This window comes from Hemitrygon akajei, chromosome 20, assembly GCF_048418815.1.
Source record: "Hemitrygon akajei chromosome 20, sHemAka1.3, whole genome shotgun sequence".
Lineage (NCBI taxonomy): Eukaryota > Metazoa > Chordata > Chondrichthyes > Myliobatiformes > Dasyatidae > Hemitrygon > Hemitrygon akajei.
This window is the reverse complement of record NC_133143.1, coordinates 21,416,646-21,437,243: the sequence shown is the minus strand read 5'-3', so window position 1 is coordinate 21,437,243 and position 20,598 is coordinate 21,416,646. Positions and strand designations below refer to the sequence as shown.

The window sequence follows — 20,598 nt, the reverse complement described above, 5'->3', positions numbered from 1 at the left end:
CAGTTAGTCTGACCCCAGTGGTTGTGAAAGTGTTGGAGTGCATTATTAAGGATGAGATTTCAGAGTCCTTGGAGGTGCATGATAAAGTAGGCCAATGTCAGCATAGTTTCCTTAAAGGGAACTCTTGCCCGACAAATATGTTAGAATTCTCTAAGGGAATAACAAGCAGGGTAGACAAAGGAGAATCTGTGGATGGTCTGTTGGATTTTCAGAAGGGCTTTTACAAGGTGCCGCACATGCGGCTGCTTAACAAGGAAGACCCCAAGGTGTTACAGTAAAGATACCAGCATGGATTGATTGAGCATTCGCTGATTGGCAGGAGGCAAAGAGTGGGAATAAAGGGAGCCTTTTCTGATCGGCCGCTGGTTAATAGTGGTGTTCCACAAGTCAGTGTTGGCACTGCTTCTTTTTATGATTGAATGCCATTGATTTGGATGATGAAATTGATGGCTTTTTGACCAGATTTGTACACGATAAGAAGACAGGTGGAGGGGCAGGGAGGCTGCAGAAGATGAGGACAGATTAGGAGAGTGGACAAAGAAGTGGCAGAGGGACTATAGTGTAGGGAAGTGCATGGTCATAGAATTTGGTGGAAGGAATAAACGCATAGACTGTTTTCTAAAAGGGGGAAAACATTCAAAAATCAGAGGTGCAAAGGGACTTGGGGATCCTTGTGAAAGATTCCCTAAAGGTTAAATTGCAGATTGAGTTGGAAAGACAAATGCAATGTTAGCATTCAGTTTGAGAGGACTAGAATATCAAAGCAAGGATAAAATTCTGAAGCTTTATGTCATTGGTCAGACTGCACTTGGAGCAGTTTTGGAGGCCGCTCATCTAAGATGTGTTGGCATTGGAGAGGGTCCAGGGGAGATTCACAAGAGTTACTAAGGGAATGATAGGATTAACAATACATATTTTTGTAAAAAATGTCTAACTTGAAGATATTATAAAAAGTGTGAATATGAGAGAGAATATTTATCGACTAATTGTTCAAAAGACATCAATCTGCCTTCTTTAAATAAATCCAAAAAAGAATTTATACCTTTATTTTTCCAAAGTAAAAAATTGGATCACTCCAAGAAGGTTTAAAAAAAGTAATTACGATAAATTATACTACAAAGTTTAAATTTTTTAAGATTAAAAAAAAAATTGCAGAACTGGAGCCAAATTTGTAAAGAGTGCTTAACCACAGGATATAGGTTTAAATTAGCAACTTTAGCTAATTGTATAGGTAGAGCAACTCCTAATAATGAAGTTAAATAAAACTGTTTCACAGCTCTCAGTTCCAGGTCTACCCAAATTGGCCGATCATTCCTATCACCTCAATATAACCAAAAGGACATATACTGCAAATTAACAGCCCAATAATACATTCTTAGATTAGGCAAAGTGAGACCTCCATCCTTTTTCAACTTTTGTAAATGACATTTACCAATTCTTGGTCTTTTATTATCCCAAATAAAAGAATAATAGAATCAATCTGATCAAAAAACTTCTTAGTCAAAAAAAGGAATATTCTGAAATAAATATAAAAAATTAAAATAAATATAAAAATTGTAATTTTCCTTACATATTGGAGGCTGACTTGTTAGATACTATTATGAATATGAACCCCTCGTGGAAAGGTTCTATTGGAAGAATTTATAATTTATTATTACAATGGGATAAGCGTCCTTTACTTAAGATTAAACAGGATTGGGAAAAGAAACTCAATTTGACTTTTATATGGGAGGATTGGATGCGGATTCTGAAGCTGGTTAACTCTTCTTCGATCTGTGCTAGTCATTCACTGATTCAATTTAAAATTGTACATCGTTACCATTTGACGAAGGAGAGACTTTCTAAAATATTTCCCAATGTTGACAAGTATTGTGATAGATGTAAAACTGAGATAGCTACACTGACACATATGTTCTGGTCATGTTCTATATTAAAACAGTTTTGGAAGTCAGTCTTTTCGACTATTTCTAAAGCACTCAGAATCAATTTACAGCCTAATAAATTGACTGTTTTTTGGAATAATTCCTCAAAATATCCATGGTATTTCTGTCTGACCAACATGTTATTGCGTTTGTTACACTGATAGCTAGGAGGGCCATCTTGTTGAAATGGAAGAATGTATCTGCTCCTACTTTGTCACAATGGTTCTCTCAAGTGATGCTGTGTCTTAGCTTGGAGAAAATTAGAAGTCGAACCTTTGAACCTTTATTTGATTTTGAGAAGAGATGGGGCTCATTTGCTCATTATTATCATTTCAGTTAACTGATAGATTTCCTCCATGATCTAAATGTAATTTTTTTTTGATATACTTTTTTTCTTGTTGGCGGTTTGATGTTTACTTTTAGAAGCTTTCTGTATGACGCATGGCTCTGGGGTTGTACCCCCAATGGGTTTCTTTTTTTTCTTCTCACTTTTCTTGCTTAGCAGGGTTTTTTTTTAATTCACAAAAATGTTTCAATCCTTGATAATTTCTTTTTTGAGGCATTGTAAGTGTTGTTGCTTCGATGTACATGTACTATTTTTGAATAATAATAATAATAATAAAAAGATTTGAAAAGAAAAAGGATTAACAATACAAGGAGAGTTTGATGGCTCTGGGCCTGTACTCGCTGGAGTTTAGAAGAATGGGGTAGGGGATTTTTATTGAAAGCTATTAAATAGTGAAAGGCCTTGAGAGAATGGATGTGGAGAGGATGTTTCCTATAGAGGCTGAGTCTAGGACCAGAGGGCACAGAACAGAGATGAAATGGAATTTCTTTAGCCAGAGGGCAGTCAATCTGTGAAATTCAATGCCACAGACTTCTGTGGAGGCCGTCATTGAGTATATTTAAAGCAGAAGTTGATAGATTCTTGGTTAGTCAGGGCATCAAAGGTTATGAAGAGAAGGCAGTAGAATGTGGTTGAGCGGGATAATAAATCAGCCGTGATGTAATAATGGAGCAGATTTGATGGGCCGAGTGGCCCAATCTGCTCCTATGCCTTATTGTCTATATTACTAAAGACATTCAATAGACAATAGACAGTAGGTGCAGGAGTAGACCATTCGGCCCTTCTAGCCAGCACCGCCATTCACTGTGATCATGGCTGATCATACACAATCAGTACCCTGTTCCTGCCCTCTCCCCATATCCCTTGACCCCACTATCTACAAGAGCTCTATCTAACTCTCTCTTAAATGCATCCAGAGACTTGGCCTCCACTGCCTTCTGGGGCAGAGCATTCCACATATCCACCACTCTCTGGGTTAAAAAGTTTTTCCGCATCTCTGTTCTAAATGGCCTACCTCTTATTCTTAAACTGTGGCCTCCAGTTCTGGACTCAACCATCAGCGGGAACATGCTTCCTGCCTCCAGTGTGGATGTCCAATCCCTTAATAATCTTATATGTTTCAATCAGATCCCCTCTCATCCTTCTAAATTCCAGTGTATACAAGCCCAGTCACTCCAATCTTTCAACATAGGACAGTCCCGCCATTCCGGGAATTAACCTTGTGAACCTACGCTGCACTCCCTCAATAGCAAGAATGTCCTTCCTCAAATTTGGAGACCAAAACTGCACACAATACTCCAGGTGGGGTCTCACCAGGGCCCTGTACAGCTGCAGAAGGACCTCTTTACTCCTATACTCAATTCCTCTTGTTATAAAAGCCAGCATGCCATTAGCTTTCTTCACTGCCTGCTGTACCTGCATGCTTGCTTTCATTGACTGATGTATAAGAACACCTAGATCTCGTTGTACTTCCCCTTTTCCTAACTTGACTCCATTTAGATAGTAATCTGCCTTCCTGTTCTTGCCACCAAAGTGGATAACCTCACATTTATCCACATTAAACTGCATCTGCCATACATTTGTCCACTCACCCAACCTGTCCAAGTCACCCTGCATTCTCCTAACATCCTCCTGACATTTTGCACTGCCACTCAGCTTTGTGTCATCAGCAAATTTGCTAATGTTACTTTTAATCCCTTCATCTAAATCATTAATGTATATTGTAAACAGCTAAGGTCCCAGCACCAAACCTTTCGGTACCCCACTGGTCACACCCTGCCATTCCGAAAGGGACCCGTTAATCGCTACTCTTTGTTTCCTGTCAGCCAGCCAATGTTCAATCCATGTCAGTACTCTGCCCCCAATACCATGTGCCCTAATTTTGCCCACTAATCTCCTATGTGGGACTTTATCAAAAGCTTTCTGGTAGTCCAGGTACACTACATCCACTGGCTCTCCCTTGTCCATTTTCATAGTTACATCCTCAAAAAACTCCAGGAGATTAGTCAAGCATGATTTTCCCTTCATAAATCCATGCTGACTCGGACTGATCCTGCTACTGCTATCCAAATGTGTCGTAATTTCCTCTTTTATAATTGACTCCAGCATCTTTCCCACCACTGACGTCAGGCTAACCGGTCTATAATTCCCTGTTTTCTCTCTCCCTCCTTTCTTGAAAAGTGGGACAACATTAGCCACCCTCCAATCAGCAGGAACTGTTCCTGAATCTATAGAACATTGGAAAATGATTACCAATGTGTCCACGATTTCTAGAGCCACCTCTTTAAGTACCCTGGGATGCAGACCATCAGGTCCCGGGGACTTATTAGCCTTCAGACTCAACAGTCTATCCAACACTGTTTCTTGCCTAATATAAATTTCCTTCAGTTCATCCTTTACCCTAGTTCCTTTGGCCACTATTCATTTTAGTTTCCATGTGAAAATAATTTTAATCTCCACTTGATGCTTTGCTTGGAAATCCAAATGAAAGAGTTGTTATTCTACAGTGTAGAAATTTACCTTTACAGCCCTTGTGAGCTACTTCAGCCTGGTCCAGCCATTTAATCGATCGTATGCTGCCTTCCCACTCAGCACTGGGATCTGCACCTGGTGCATCTGTTAAGAGAACGAGTGTTGTTTAGTGAACTTCAATGAAATACTTCCTCCTAACCCTGGAAGTCTCTTGGAATATTCTTAAAATTACCACCTGGCCTGTTCAAAATATACTACAACCACAAAATAAATTGCGAGAGGAAATCAGTGAGTCACACAAAATCGTTGGAAGGAAATGATCATGTCAAAACCCTGCATCTGGACTGAAAGATTAGTGGGAAGGTAGCCATTATAAACTTTTGACTGTTCAGTTCCCCCTGGAGATGCCTTCGATCTGCGAAGTTCCTCCACAGGTTTGTTTTTTTCTGCTCCATATTCCAGCATCTGCAGTCTCTTGTGACTCTAAAGTACACTGGAAATGTGTATTAGCGTGACTCCATACACATTAGTTTCCAATTAATGCCAAAACATATACAACTCAGGAATACTGAGAATAGTTTAATGTGAATGCTGACAACAGAAATAAACAATTTACTTTGCACCTTCACATTTTATTTGTCTATGCTTGAAAACAAATCAGTAATGTAAAAGGACACCCATCCATAACTTAAGAACTGTCTGGAAGTCCTTGACACACAAGAGGTTTGCTATTTTTGCATTAATTCCATGATTACTCAAGTCAAAAACTTTTGACTTCTACATACATGGTTTCCTTTTACAAATCATAAAGACCAAAAATCAATGTTTTTATAGATAATCTCTGTATATGATTAAATTATAATGTTATCAAGGGCAATTTTCTTGATAACATTACTAACAATTATCAACATTTCTCTCTTACTAACAATTGTTAGAATTATCAGCTTATTTATTATGTGACAGGAGACTAACTATTCTGCAGTTCTATCCAGCATCCATCTATTTCCGTACACCCTGCAACCTCTCTCTCTTACAGGCCCAACAACTCTCTTTTGCTCCGTTAATTACAATAAAGTAATTTATTGTAAAGTAATAAAGCAATGGCCTGTTAACCAACCAACATCTCCTTGGGATGTGGGAGAAAACCAAAGCATCTGGAAGAAACCCACACCGTCACAGGGACAACGTGCAGACTTTAAACAAACAACACCCGAGATCAGGGTTGGACCCGGGTCCCTGGATCCGTGAAGTTGCAGCACTGTTAAATTATCAGGATCTCTACATGGTACTCTGCAGAAATCCTAATACTTAACTATTAGTACTGCATGTTGTCAAGGAGACACTGCTAGGTTAAGTTGCAAGAAGAATCAAAAGGGAGTTGATGGAAATGTGAAGGCCAGCAGTTTACAGGAATATACCAGGGACTGGACTGGACTGTGGGACTGCTCTGCCAGGAGACAGCATGGATACAATGGCCTCCTTCTGTATTTTAAAAGTAAATTAAATGTGCACAAATATTGTGCTACACTGAAGAAAAGAAAATTTTACATTGCAGAAATATATCCATCACTTGTTCCTTCCAATGTCATGATGAGCAATGAATGGGGCAACAAATCTACCTAATCTGATTTGTTTTATTACCATCCTTCTTGCCTGTGCACCTTGCACCGAAGGATATCGTGGCCTCTTAGTCATAGAGTGATAAAGCCCAAAAGTAAACCCTTTGTTTCACAAAAATTCACACTCATCCAGCACCCATTATACAATAAGCCCAGAGCAGGAACACAACACGTCAGGCATCCTTTACAGACAGGCATAAACAGTTGACGTTTCAGGTTGAGAGCCTTCATCAGAACTGGAAAGGAAGGGGAGAAGACAGAATAAGGAGGTGTCGGGGAAGGTAAAGAGTAGAAACTGGCATATGATAGGTGAAGACAGGTGAGTGTTTTGGGAGGGTTCTGAAGGGAGATACTGGAAGGTGATAGGTGGAAGAGTTAAAGAGCCGTAGGAGAAATCTGACAGTGGGCTATGGGAGTAACAAGTTGCCACACACGAGGCTGCTGACCAGTTAAGAGCCCATGGTATTACAGGAAAGTTACTAACATGGTTAGAGCATTGGCTGATTGGTAGGAGGCAGCGAGTGGGAATAAAAGGATCCTTTTCTGGTTGGCTGCCAGTGACTAGTGGTGTTACGCAGGGGTCTGTGTTGGGACCACTTCTTTTTATGCTGTATATCAATGATTTAGATGATGGAATAGATGGCTTTGTTGCCAAGTTGGCAGATGATACGAAGATTGGTGGAGGGGCAGGTAGTGTTGAGGAAACAGGTAGGATGCGGAAGGACAGATTAGGAGAACAGGCAAGGATGGCAAATGAGATACAATGTTGTTAAATGCACGGTCATGCACTTTGGTAGTAGAAATAAATGTGAGGACCATTTTCTAAATGGGAAGAAAATCCAAAACTCTGGAAAGCAAATGGACTTGGGAGTCCTTGTGCAGAACACCCTGAAGGTTAACTTGCAGGTTGAGTCGGTGGTGAGGAAGGCAAATGCCATATTAGCATTCATTTCAAGAGGTCTGGAATACAAGAGCAGGGATGTGATGCTGAGGCTTTATAAGGCACTGGTGAGGCCTCAGTGAGTATTGTGAACAGTTTTGAGCCCCTCATCTTAGAAAGGTGTGCTGGCATTGGAGAGGGTTCAGAGGAGGTTCACAAGGATGATTCCAGGAATGAAAGGGTTATCATACGATGAACATTTGATGGCTCTGGGTCTGTACATGCTGGAATTCACAAGGATGAGGGAGGATCTCAACAAAACCTTTTGAATGTTTGAAGACCTAGACAGAATAGATGTGGAAGGGATGTTTCAAATGGTGGGCGAGTCTTGGACAAGAGGGCACAGTTTCAGAATAGAGGGGCACCCTTTCAAAACAGATGTGGAGAAATCTCTTTAGCCAAAGGTGATGAATTTGTGGAATTTGGTGCCACGTACAGCTGCGGAGGCCAGGTCTTTGGGTGTACTTAAGTCACAGATTGATAGGTTCTTGACTGGACATGGGCATCAAAGGTCACGGGGAGAAGGCCGGGAACTAAGGTTGAGGAGGAGATAGAAAAAAAAGGATCAGCCATGATTGAATGGTGGAGCAGACTCAATGGGCCAGATGGCCTAATTCTGCTCCTATGTCTTATGGTCTAAAGGAAGGAGGGACACCCAGAGGGAAGTGGTGGCAGGTGAGGGGAGATGGGGTAAATTAACAGAGGCTAGATAAGTTGATGCTCATTCCATCAGGTTAGAGGCCACCCAAATAGCATATGAGGAGTTGCTCCTCCAACCTGAGAGGGCCTCATCATGACTGTAGAGGAGACCATGGGCCAACTTGTTAGAATGGGGAGTCAAAATGAAATGGGTGGTCAGCAGGAAAACCCACCTTTTGTAGTGTACGCAGAAAAGGTGTTTGATGAAGTGGTTCCCCAATCTAGGTTGGGTCTCACCAATGTAGAGGGGGGCCCCTACCAGGAGCACTGGATGCAGTAGATAAACCCAAAAGACTGTCAGGTTAAGTGTCACCTCTCGTGGAAGCACTGTTTAGGGCCCTGAATTGTGACAAAAGAGGGGGTGAAGGGGCAGGGGTAACACTTGCCCTACTTGAGAGGATAAGGGCCAGAAGGGAGATCAGTGGGGAGGGACAAGTGGAGAAGGGAGTCGCAAAGAGCATTTGCTGTGCAAAGCACAGTTGGGGAGAGGAAGAGATGGTTTTAACGGTTGATTCCATTGAAGATGGCAGAGGTTATGGGGAATGATGTGCTGGAATGGAGGCTTATGAGGTGGTAGAGAAGGACAAGGGGAACCCTGTCTCTGTTAAGGTGACAGGAAGATGGGGTGAGGGTAGGTATCTGGGAAGTGGTAGAGGAAAGGAAACCCTGCTCTTTGACAAAGGGGGACATCTCAGAAAGCCTCATCTTGAAAACAGAAATGAATGGCATAATCTAGCAGGATTCACCAAACCTGGTTGATTCTCACCTATATACTTTAATTACAAACAGTGGCTGTTTTAGTCGATACATTAATGCAAATACCTAATCAGCCAATCATGTAGCAGCAACTAAATGCATCAAAGAGGTTCAACTGCAGTTCACACTAAACATCAGAATGGGGAAGAACAATCGTTGGTGTTGGACATGCTGGATTGAGGATCTCAAATACTGCTGATCTCCTGGGATATTAATGCGTAACAGTTTCTAGAGATTACAGAGAATGGTGCAGAAAAACAAAACACCCAGTGCTGCAGGCAAAAATGCTTTGTTAATGAGTGAGGTCGGAGGAAAATGGCCAGACTGGTTAAAGCTGACAAGATAACGACAGTAACTCAAATAACCACGAGTGAGCAGAAAAACATCTCCGATTGTATAGAGCTTTTTTCCTAATAAAATCACATTGAAGTAAACTCCAGCTGTCTGTCCATATGTAGACTTCCACGTGTGGCATAATCAACAGCATTATGCCTATTTGTTCAAAATCAATGATGTAAATACATAAAGCTAATCATATTACCAGCTCCTGGTTGCAAATTCTACAACCCACATCAGTGACAAAGCAAAACAGACACACAAAGACCAGGGTTCCTTTTGCTGTATTAGTCTCAGTTGATTGAGATGTTATGAGTTTTTCAAAAAGCAGAAATCTTACTGTCTGTAAAGCAAGGTGGAATTATTCTCTCTAAAACAACAATATAATGCTAGAATGATATAGTTAACTTGACACCAGTGTAGTCTGTATAGTGAAAGGACAGGAAATGCTAACCAATCAACCTTTCTTGTTACTAACAGATTTCCTGTAAGGATGTTTGCAGGAAGTCAACAGTTGTCATTTTTCTCTTAGTAACTGAGAATAAACTAAATACATTTAAAGAGACTGAGCAAAGTAATTCAGCATCACATTTAATTTAATCTTGACCTTCAAAATTGTTTAGACAACGCTTTGTGCAGTAAATTGATAATATGGTCATATTAATTTATAAATTAACATACAATATTGCTGTCCGGGGTTGGTAGGCTCTGTACTTAACTTGGCATCATATCAAATTCAAAGTAAATTATTTATCAAAGTACATACACCATGTTCCGATACCTTGAGATTCATTTTCTTGCAGGCACTTACAGGGGGAATAGACAGTAGAATTTTACGGAAAGTATGCATAATTAAAGACTGACAAACAATTAATGTCCAAAATACAAACTGGGCAATTAATAAATACACAGATCATGAGGTGCAAGGAGTCCTTCAAAGTAAATCTGTAGATATAAAATCAACTCAGAGAACATCACACTAGTTCAGGAGCCTCAAAGTTGCAGGATAATAGCCATTCCTGAACCTGGAGGTGTGCTACCTAGGCTAAAAACCTAAATATTACATACAATAATGCACAGAGCATACAATACGGAATGACACCTTTTAGCTCACATAGACTATTCTGGTGTTAAGTCCACTCACATCTCTCCCTGTGATTTTTCAACAACTGTCAGTAAAAGATCTCCCCTTTTCCCTCAAATGTTTCTTCTTATAGTCTTAGTGTGCTGTTTTTCAGACACAAGGATGGCCTCGAGCTTTTTACTTTCCCATCAGAGGAAACATTTACCCATGTCTCCTCTGCTCGTTAGTATCCTCTTGTGAAGAGGGGACAGACCAAGTCTAGTGTCTCATTCCCTCCACTGTCCTTGACAAAGCACTTGGCTTTACAGAGCAGGGAGTGTTTATAATGGAGAGTAAAGAAAATGGCAGAAGGTCTAAACAATTACCTTGTGACCATCTTCATGGGGAGAAGAAAACACAGAAAACCTGCCGGAAAATCAAACACACAGCAAAAATGAAGACTCTTAATCAAAATCAGGTGTAATTATCACAGACATGAGAAAGTCATCAGATGCTGAAAATTAAAATAATACACACGACACACATACAAAATGCTGGAGGAACTCAGCAGGCCAGGCAACATCTATAGATAAGAATAAACAGCTGACATTTTGGGCCAAGACCCTTCTTCAGGGCTCACGAAGGGCCTCAGCCTGAAAGGGTGCCTGTTTACTCTTTCCCATAGATGCTGCTTGGCTTGCTGAGTTCCTCCAGCATTTTGTGTTTTTATTTTGTGTGTGTTGCCTGATTACCATAGACATATGTCGTGAAATTTGCAGTTTCGTGGAGCAGTGAAGTGCAAGACATAAAAGATTTTTTCCCACAGATGCTGCCTGGCCGCTGAGTTCCTCCAGCATTTTGTCTGTGTTGCTTTCTAGCTTGCATCAGGATGGCCAGAAAATGATCTTTCATCAAATATGTTACATCCCTCTTTCAAAAATGCTGACTGAGCTGTTCAGTGTTTCATGTGTTGATTGCCAGTGAACAGTCATCACAAGATAACTGAAACAGAAATTGGTGGCCATGGTAGCATAGCGGTCAACATGACGCTATTTCAGCTCAGGGTAGTAAGGCATTTGTATGTTCTCTCCATAAGCGCGTGCTCCGGGTTTCCTCCCACTGTCCAACGACTTACCAGTTAATAGGTTAACTGGTCATTGTAAATTGTCCTGTGATTAGGCCTGTGCTAAATAGACAGTGTGGCTCATGGAGTCTCATCCCTAAACAAATAAAAGATAGGCGAGATGTGCCTATTTGTATTAAAATGCTCAGTTCCCCAGCTATCCTTTCTATCAGTGTAAAACAACATTCTTTTTCTGGTGTAGCCCAATCAAAAAACCATCAAAATGCTTAACAGATGATATCTATAAAACCTTTTGGTTTTGCGCTGGTTTTCTTTAGGAATGCCCTTAATATTGGTGCTCATTGGAAACTCAGATACAGTTTTGAGAAGAAGTGAACAGACAATCTTGCTGTGAAAACCAAGCACTTGTTAGCACCTGCTCTGATTTATTGGGTGAGCAAAGCCTCAAGATCATCTCTTCCTCAGCTTTAGAAAAGGCAAAAAGCTTCCCCTTCATGTTGCCTCTTTTACATGTATTTAACAATTCATTACGCAGTTACACCAGTACACTTCAGCACCAGTTTTATAGTGTTTGTTGTAGGCAACAACTACTGGCTTTTTGCTCCATGAACATATTCCAGTTCAGCTTTCAAAATAAGTACATACATGCCCCTCTAAGAGGACCACAGCCTTGTTGTTAGGTTTTGAGACTTGTGTGCCTCAATGACTCAAAGAGCTACATTAGCTGGAGTCAGGGCATTATGCTTTGGCTTCTGATATTGTTAAACAGTTCAAAGAAGAGGTCAAAGTCGCCCACCAGTCTGGTCCTTCAGGGGCAAGGGGTTCAGCTTAGGCCTAGCAACGCCGACTGGAAAAACAAAATTGTTACGGAAACAGCAATGGAAAATCCTTCTATATCTGAGTGTGACAGCTATCCAGAGTCTCCACCCTGGAAATGCATGACCAACAGCAGTAAAACCCAAAAGGAAGCTGCTGACACAATGAAGGAAGCCCTAAACACTGCCGGAGATGGAGGACCTTCGCTGCTACCATAAATACCAGCAGCATAACAGGCCGCAGGTAAGTAAGCAGATCAGTGTCACCATGAACAATCCTGTGGGCATACTCACTACATCCAATAATTGTCATAGAATCAAAGACCAGTGTCAGAAGATTTCAAACTGTGCAAATACAAAATAATAAATAAATAAATAAATTTAAAAACAAAAAAGAAGCAAGCAAGCAAGCAATAGATATCAAGAACATGAAATGAGTCCTTGAAAGCAAGTCCATTGATTGTGGGAACAGTTCAGTGATGGGGCAAGTGAAGCTGAGTGAAGTTATCCCCTCTGGTTCAGGAGCCTGATGGCTGAGGGGTAATAACCGTTTCTGAACCTGGTGGAGTGAGTCCTGAGGCTCCTGGGCCTTCTTCCTGATGACAACAGTGAGAGAAAAGCATTTCATGGTTGTGGGTGCTACTTTCTTGTGACAATGCTCCATGCGGATCTGCTCAATGGTTGGGAGGTCTTTAACCGTAATGAGCTGGGCCATATCCACTACTTTGTGTTGGATTTTCTATCCAAGGGCCTTGGTGTTTCCATACCAGACTGTGATACAGCCAGTCAATATATTCAATAGAAGCTTGTCGACATATCATGCCCAATCTTTGCAAATTTCTAAGGAAGAGGTGGCGCATGTTTTCTTCATAATTGCCCTTGCGTGCCAGGCTCCGGACAGGTTGTCTGCAATTATAACACAGAGGAATGCAAAGTTGCCGACTCTCTCCAATGAGGACTGGCTCATGGACTTCCGGTTTCCTCCCCGAGATCAAGCTAGATCTTTGGTCTTGCCGACATTGAGTAAGAGGTTGTTGTTGTGGCACCACCCATCAAAATTTTCAATCTCACTCCAATATGCTGAATCAACACCTTTAATTCAGCCTACGACACTGGTGTCATCATCCAACATGAATATGGCATTGGAGTTGTGCTGATGGAGATTGTGGAGATGTTGTTGCCATTTGGAACTGACTGGGGTCTGAAAGTGGGAAATTGAGGATCCAATTGCACAAGGAGGTATTCAGCCCAAGGTCTTGGAGTTTATTGATTAGTTTTGAGGGGAAAATAGTATTGAATGTAGTTGATAAAGAGCATTCTGATGTATGCATCATTTCTGCCCAGATGTTCCAGGGTTGAGTGAACAGCCAATGCACAGGTATCTGCTGTGGATCTGTTCTGCCGGTTGGTAAACTGGAATGGATCCAAGCTGCTTCTCAGGCAGGAACTGATATGTTTCATTTCAACCTCTCAAAACACTTTATCATTGAGGCAGATTACCATGTTTTATGTACCAGTACAATTGAAGTCTGCTTAAAGCATGTAGGTATTTGACACTGGAGGTTCAAGAACTTAGTGAACACTCCACCCAGTTGATCAGCATGGGTCTTTAGAACTTGGCCAAGTACTTCATCTGATCTGGATGCTTTCCGTGGGTTCACCCTCCAGAAGGATGCTCTTACGTCTGCGCTCTCTACTGCCCGTTACACCACTGGCACTTAGGGCAGCAATGAAGGTCCTCCTCCTCTGGCAGTGTTCAGGCTTCCTTCATTGTGTCAGTAGCTCGGTTTTCACTTCCGTCAGTCATGCAAATCCTAGAAGAGACTCAGGATGTAGAAGGGTTCTTCATTGCTATTCCCGTAACAGTTTTGTTTAACAGTCAGGATTGTTGACCCTGAGCTAAACCCGCAGTCCTGGATGACTGGTGGACCACTCTTAGTCTGGCCTCAACCCTTTGACCTGTTTGGCATGGGTGACCCTACCAAGGGCCAAAGCATAAAGCCCCAACTCCAGCCAGCATAGCTCTGCAGGTCATTGGAGCATGCAAGCCTTCATGACAAGGTTGTGGTCCTCTTAGATATCGCACATCAACATCAGAGACTGAACTCGCAGGATCCCTGGGGGCTGTGAGAGCTCATGATGGTCTCTCCATGTTTTGATGGTCAAACGAGTATAAAAGACTCTTATATGACAATTCGAATGTGCAAGAACACAAGCAGCTGCAAAGAATAATGCCCATCAACTCCTGCCTGAGCAGTGACAGATCCACTCCAATTTACCTAATGCAGCAACATGCCCACAGCAGATGCCATCTCATTCACTCTTCACTCGACCCTGGAACATCTGGACAGCAAAGATGCATATATCAGGATGATCTTTATTGACCATAGTTCAGCATTCAATACCACTGTCCTCTCAAAACTAATCAATAAGCTCCAAGGCCTTGGCCTCAATACTTCTTTGTGCAATTGGATCCTCGATTTCCTCACCTGCAGACCCCAGTCAATTCAGATTGGCAACAACATCTCCTCCAGGATCTCCCATCAAGGCTGTGTGCTTAGCCCTCCGCTTTTACCCAATGTCAGCAAGACCAAGGAACTGGTTATTGATTTCAGAAGTAAACTGGAGTCTCATGATCCAATCCTCATCGAATGACCATAGCAGGAGAGGGCCAGCAACTTTAAATTCATTGGTGTTAATGTTTTGGAAGACCTGTCTTGTAACAAGCACCCAAGCTCAATTATGAAGAAAGCATAGCAGTGCCTCTACTTCCTTAGGAGTTTGTAGAGATTCAACATGATATCAAAAACTTCGACGAACTTCTATAAATGTACAATGGAGAATATATTGACTGGTTGCATCACAGACTTGTTTGGAAACACCAATGTCCTTAATTTGAAAATCCTACAAAAATGTAGTGGATGAGGCCCTGTCTATCAGAGGTAAAACCCTCCCCAACAATGAGCACATCTACTTGAAATGCTTTCACAGGAAAGCAGGATCCATCATCAGGAACTCCCACCACCACCAAGGATATGCTCTCTTCTCACTGCTGTCTTCAGGTAGGTAGTGCTGCAGCCCAGGGACTCATACCACCAGATTCAAGAACCATTATTACCCCTCAACCATCAGGCTCTTGAACCAAAGGGGATAACTGCACTTGCCCATCATTGAAATGCTCCCACAACCTATGGACTTACTTTCAAGGACTTTTCATCTCATGTTCTCGATATTTATTGCTTATTTATTATTATTTCCTTTACTTGTGCATTTGCACACTGGTTGAACACTAAATTTGGTGCAGCCTTTCACTGATTCTGTTGGGGTTATTATTCTATGGATTTACTGAGTATGACCATAAGAAAATGAACCTCAGGGTTGTATATGGTGACATACATGTACTTTGAAAATAAATTTACTTTGAACTCAGCCTGGTACTTGGCATGGCTACATCCCTCTCTAGCTTTGCTAGTATCTACAGGAGATGCTACACCAAGAAGGCAACATCCATCAAAAACACCCTCTAGGCTTTTTCATCTTTTCGCTGCTACCATGAGGCAGAAGGTATAGAAGCCAAAAGTCCATGACTTCAAGAATGGCCACTTCCAACTGTATGGATCTTGAATCTCTAACTATTAGCTCTAATCATTACAGTTTTGCACTACAACCACTTCTAGCTCCTTGCTCTGAAATGGACTTTGTTTTGTTTGTTCAAATTGATTTTCTTGTAAAAACTGTTCATAATTTATGACTATTTGAGTTTTTCTTGTGAATGCTACTTGTATGATGCTTTATGACTGGGATGCTGCCGGAAGCATGCTTTTCATTGCATCTTTGCACGTGTTTTTGTACATAAAATAAATTCGACTAACTAAAAGAATGCACTAACAAAAAGTGACTTGGGGCTTGTAAAGTTTGATCTTACCCATGAGAGAGTTTGGAGAAAGTATTGGCCTCGTCTATGGGCACTGTCTGCATTTTTTCCTACTGGTGAGAAAATCTGAGAGCTATACTTGAGAGTAAGGTCTGCAAAAAATTGCGTAAACTCAGAATCCCTTAATTAAGGTCTTCCATAATCTGGGGACCTCCTGAACAACCAGTAAACAATCCCTCACCACCCATGGCTGTCAGCTAACCAAATTTACCCCTCATTTAAAAAAAAGTATCTCCAGCCCACCGGTCCTACCATTAAGGAGAAGGTACAGAATGCTGAAGACACACACTAGATTTTAGCATCAGATTTCTGATGGTCCATGAACACTAACTGATATACCTCTTTCACACTATTTACTCATTGTAACTTACAGTAATTTGTCTTGCACTGAATTGCTGCTAAAAAAACAAACAAATTTCACAGCATATGTAGGTAATAAACCTGATTCTGAGATTTGCTGGTATCACCACAATATCCAAGAATTAGACAGCACGCTCAGAGCCTTACACCTTTACTTAATTGGGAGGTGTTCCCTTTGAAATTGGTGACATTTCTACTTCGTTTGCTATAAGATTCTTGGCTGATCACCCAAAACTGAGACACCAATAACAGTGACAGGAAATAGAAAAAAAAAAAGCAAATTTCAAAATCTTTTTCCTTGAATTTAAATAGGCAAAGGAAAGAGGGATCAAATTGAAGTCCAGTATACAGCAATTCGTGGTGGTGTAGAGGGAGGGGTGAACTTGGATCTTGTTCCTTAAGACATCACGCTAAGAATCAGCTGACGATCAAGATCAATGAGGAAGAAGTTGGGGGCTATTGTGGGAGACCATCTTCACCAGAGTCTCCGCAGATCACAAAATTAAAAGAATGTGGCTTCAGGAGCAAGAATGTTGGTGGAAGGAGGAAAGCACAAGGATGGAATGTAAATCATGAACTCCTCCCCCCCCCCCCCCCCCCCATCCCATTGGTACTCCAAAATGATAATATTCTGAGCAACACTAATGTGAAAAGCCTTCAGGGGCATAAGCATATCTCACGCCCAGAAGAGCCCTGTTATATTTCCAGACATGAAACAGACCAGAAATGATCATGACAATCTTTCAATCTTGGAAAAAAAATCATTGATTTTCAATCACAAAGCTGGAAAAAGTTCTTGAATTTCTATTTGCTCTTCCTTATCTATTTTTAATCCTATTCAATATCATTACTGTCTTCTTTTATTATTAAACTGCTGCACTGGCAGTTTGTTTCTTTATGAAGACTGCTGCAAATAACTCAGAGTTATGCTCATTTCTGCACAAGGCAGCTTCTCTGGTCCCAATTCAGTCTAACATTAGAGTGGGTTACCCTTCCACAATTTAATTGTTATAAAATTATTCTGGATTTCCTTCTGTGTAATCCAAGAGAACCAATAATCTTTTCCTACTACGACTAGGTCACATTTCAGTAATTGCACTCCATAACATTCTCCAAGTTAGTCATATGATAATGTTCTATTATTTGAAAACAATTGAACCAAATGGAAAAAAATACAGAACTGTGGATTGATAACAACTGGACTGGAAACAAAATCCTTTAATGTTCAGCCTGAGGTAGAATTCAGCTTGTTGTTTTCTTGCTTTTAAAAACGCAATGTACACAATGTCAAATTAATTGAGATAGCCTTAGTTTCCACAGTTGAAGGAGACATACAGTACTGTGTAAAAGTCTTGGGCACCCTAGATTTTTTTTTTAAAAAAAAGTAGTTTCAGATGGTATGGCCTCCACAGACCCCTGATCCCAATGTCACTGATGCTCCCCAGGATTACCTGGACAGATAGAAGCAGTCAAGGTAGCTAAAATGTGCAGAATAGTGGCAAGTTCTCCAAGATGCTTGGAACAACCTTCCAGCTGATTTTCTTATAAAACTGCACGAGTTTTTTTAAGAAAATCAACGCAGTTTTGAAGGCAAACAGTGGTCACACCAAATATTGATTTCCTGGCACAGCAATCCCAATCCCATAGTCCAGTCCCTCACATATCCGGAAAATCAGTGGTCAACCTAAACTCCAATAACCAGTTGGTCATAAGCTGCACAGAAAGACAATGGTAATAAAACAAATCAGATTAGGTAGATTTGTTCATTGCTCATCACGACCTTGGAAGGAACATGTGATGGATATATTTCTACCAGGTATTACTTTCTGTACTTTATTTTCTGTATTCTGTACTTTCTGTACAGAATTTGTCCCTGGTAGATTCCTGCAAACTGTTGCCTACACATGTCCATCAACTCCCTTTTGATTCTTCTTGCAACTTACCAGAATTAACTTAGCAGTGTCTTCTTGACAAGACGCAGTACTAATTGTTAGGGATTAGGATTTCTGCAGAGTGCCATGCGGAAAATCATGGAAACTCAGTGCTGCTGCTTTGACCCAGATTCAATCCTCATTTTGTCTGTGTGGAGTCTGCACACTGTCCCTGTGATAACATGGGTTTGCTGTTCCTTTCCACGCCTTGTGGTGCACCAGGTGGCAACCTTGCCAGTTCTTTAACATTTTTTTTTAAAAAACAAGGCTGAATTCCTAGCTCAATGCTCAACCCGGCACAGATGGAAAGTGTGCAAGGAGCTGGCCAGATTTGAACCCAGGACAAGTCCACCGCAGAAGCCACTGCACCACTGGCCTACTAATGATGCAGGTTTCTTCTAGATTATTTGGTTTCCTCCCAGACCCCAAGGAGATGCTGATTAACTGCCTGTTGTAAATTGTCCCTTTACTGCAAACTCTCCCAGATGCTGACTTACTCCACTTCAGGCCCAGAGATTGTTCATCTAACGAATGCAGGATCCATCAAACAAAAATCATAACTTGAACACATCATAATTTGAAATACTGGCAAGGCTAGGAAACTGCCTTCTATATATCAGAATACACTTAAAGACGTAATTAACTTATAACCATCCTCGCTGATGTGTTGTTATTTTTGTCTTGTTTGCTTCAATACAGCAGGGCATTAGCAGTTTTGTTTGTTTCTGTATCACATGTAAAGTAATCTCTCAAGGGTCTAATGAAACCCATTGGGTTACAAACTGCGTGATCGGAGTTATCGGAAAATTGAGAGTCACATCAAAACCCAAATCCTTTCCCCACAGAATGGTTCCCTGCACATTATCCACCTCCACAATGCTGAAATTATGTGTTAAATCTACAAGTATCATGGTAGCACAATGCCAGCAACACAGGTTCAATTCCTGCCCTTGCCTGTAAGGAGTTTGCAAGTCCTCCCCGTGACTGCGTGGGTCCTCCGGTTTCTTCCCACAATCCAAAGACAGGCTGGCTAGTAGGCTAATTGGTCATTGTGAATGGTCCCACGATTAGGCAAGGATTAAATCAGGGGATCACTGGACGGTGCAGCTCAAAAGGCTGGAAGGGATTAATTCACGCTTTATCGCAATAATAAATAAATAAATAAATTCTTCCCCATTTGAAATTTTCATCACATTTCACATAGCATGATTAAGTAATTCTGCAATACAATGAGAACTCTTTGTTCTTGAAATTATGTTTTCCTCTTTGCAACTTCCTTCCCGTGCTGAGGCCAAGTTTTCTGTAGAGGAGGTTATTCTAGCTTATGGGAGTCAAAATCAGAACGAGCGAAAATAACGCTTTCCCTAGATGACAAGAGCAGCTGAACAAACAGGCACGCTTCAGCTTCAAATGGAAATTAAACGGGTGAAGCATTTTGTTTGGTTGATCAGTCAGTTGATAAACAGTATCTGCAAACCAGAAGGTTAATTTAAACTGAAATGAAAATAAATATAGACAAAGAGCAATTTCACCACACAGTAGTGTCATGTTACAATCAATAAAACAGCTTGATGAGACCATTTTCAAAAGCAGATGCTCATATATTTACTCATGAAATTTCACTTCAATCACCCATAAACAATGCAGAAATGTAAAAAATATGAAAATATTAAAAACAAATTATTTCACATTTTGCCAATGCATCTGCCTGTCTAGAGATGGATACAATTGGTGCAGTGTTTAAATTACCAGACATAATTCAGAGATCTGGCTGATAATCCAAAGACCCAAATCTGAATCTTACCAAAGTAGCTGTGAAATTTGAGTTCTGTTACTATCTGGAAGCTGGGGGGAAAGATCAGTCAGGCTCATTGCAAATCTATCAGCACTGTCAGCTGTTTCTATGTTGTCCTTCGGGGGATGGAATCTGATGGCCTTATGATACCTGACCTGCATGTGACTCCAAACCCTCCTTCTGAATGACTTCTAAATGCCATTTCAAATGGCCTTGGAAACCAAAGTTCACTTTCAATTAGGAATGGGCAATAAGAGTAGGCTTTGCCATGGTACTCAGCTTCTGAAAAAGCAACAAGTCCCCATCTGGTCTTCTGCTATCCATAGACAGTAATCTTCTCTGTGATCGAATTTGAAGCTTTGACTTTCATTGGTTGGCTCTGTATTCGACCCTTTGACCTACCACTGGTAAAAGTGAAAATACACACCTTGCAGGAATTTCTGTCGAGGAGATCTTATACTGTCATCAATGTGTGATGAAACTATTGCAGCTACACTGACTGAAACACAGCATGGTAATTATTGTG

General features: G+C 41.0%; 1 protein-coding gene across 2 annotated transcripts in view; it reads right to left on the bottom strand.

The window, feature by feature from the left end:
- The window catches only part of LOC140713635 (N-acetyllactosaminide beta-1,6-N-acetylglucosaminyl-transferase-like), a 66,505-nt gene that overhangs the window by 38,428 nt on the left and 7,479 nt on the right, over window positions 1-20,598 (bottom strand). For both annotated transcript variants that reach the window (XM_073023999.1, XM_073023998.1), the window contains exon 2: window positions 4,789-4,884. In XM_073023999.1, coding sequence (XP_072880100.1) covers window positions 4,789-4,884 — 96 coding nt within the window. The remainder of the gene's footprint in view (window positions 1-4,788; window positions 4,885-20,598) is intronic.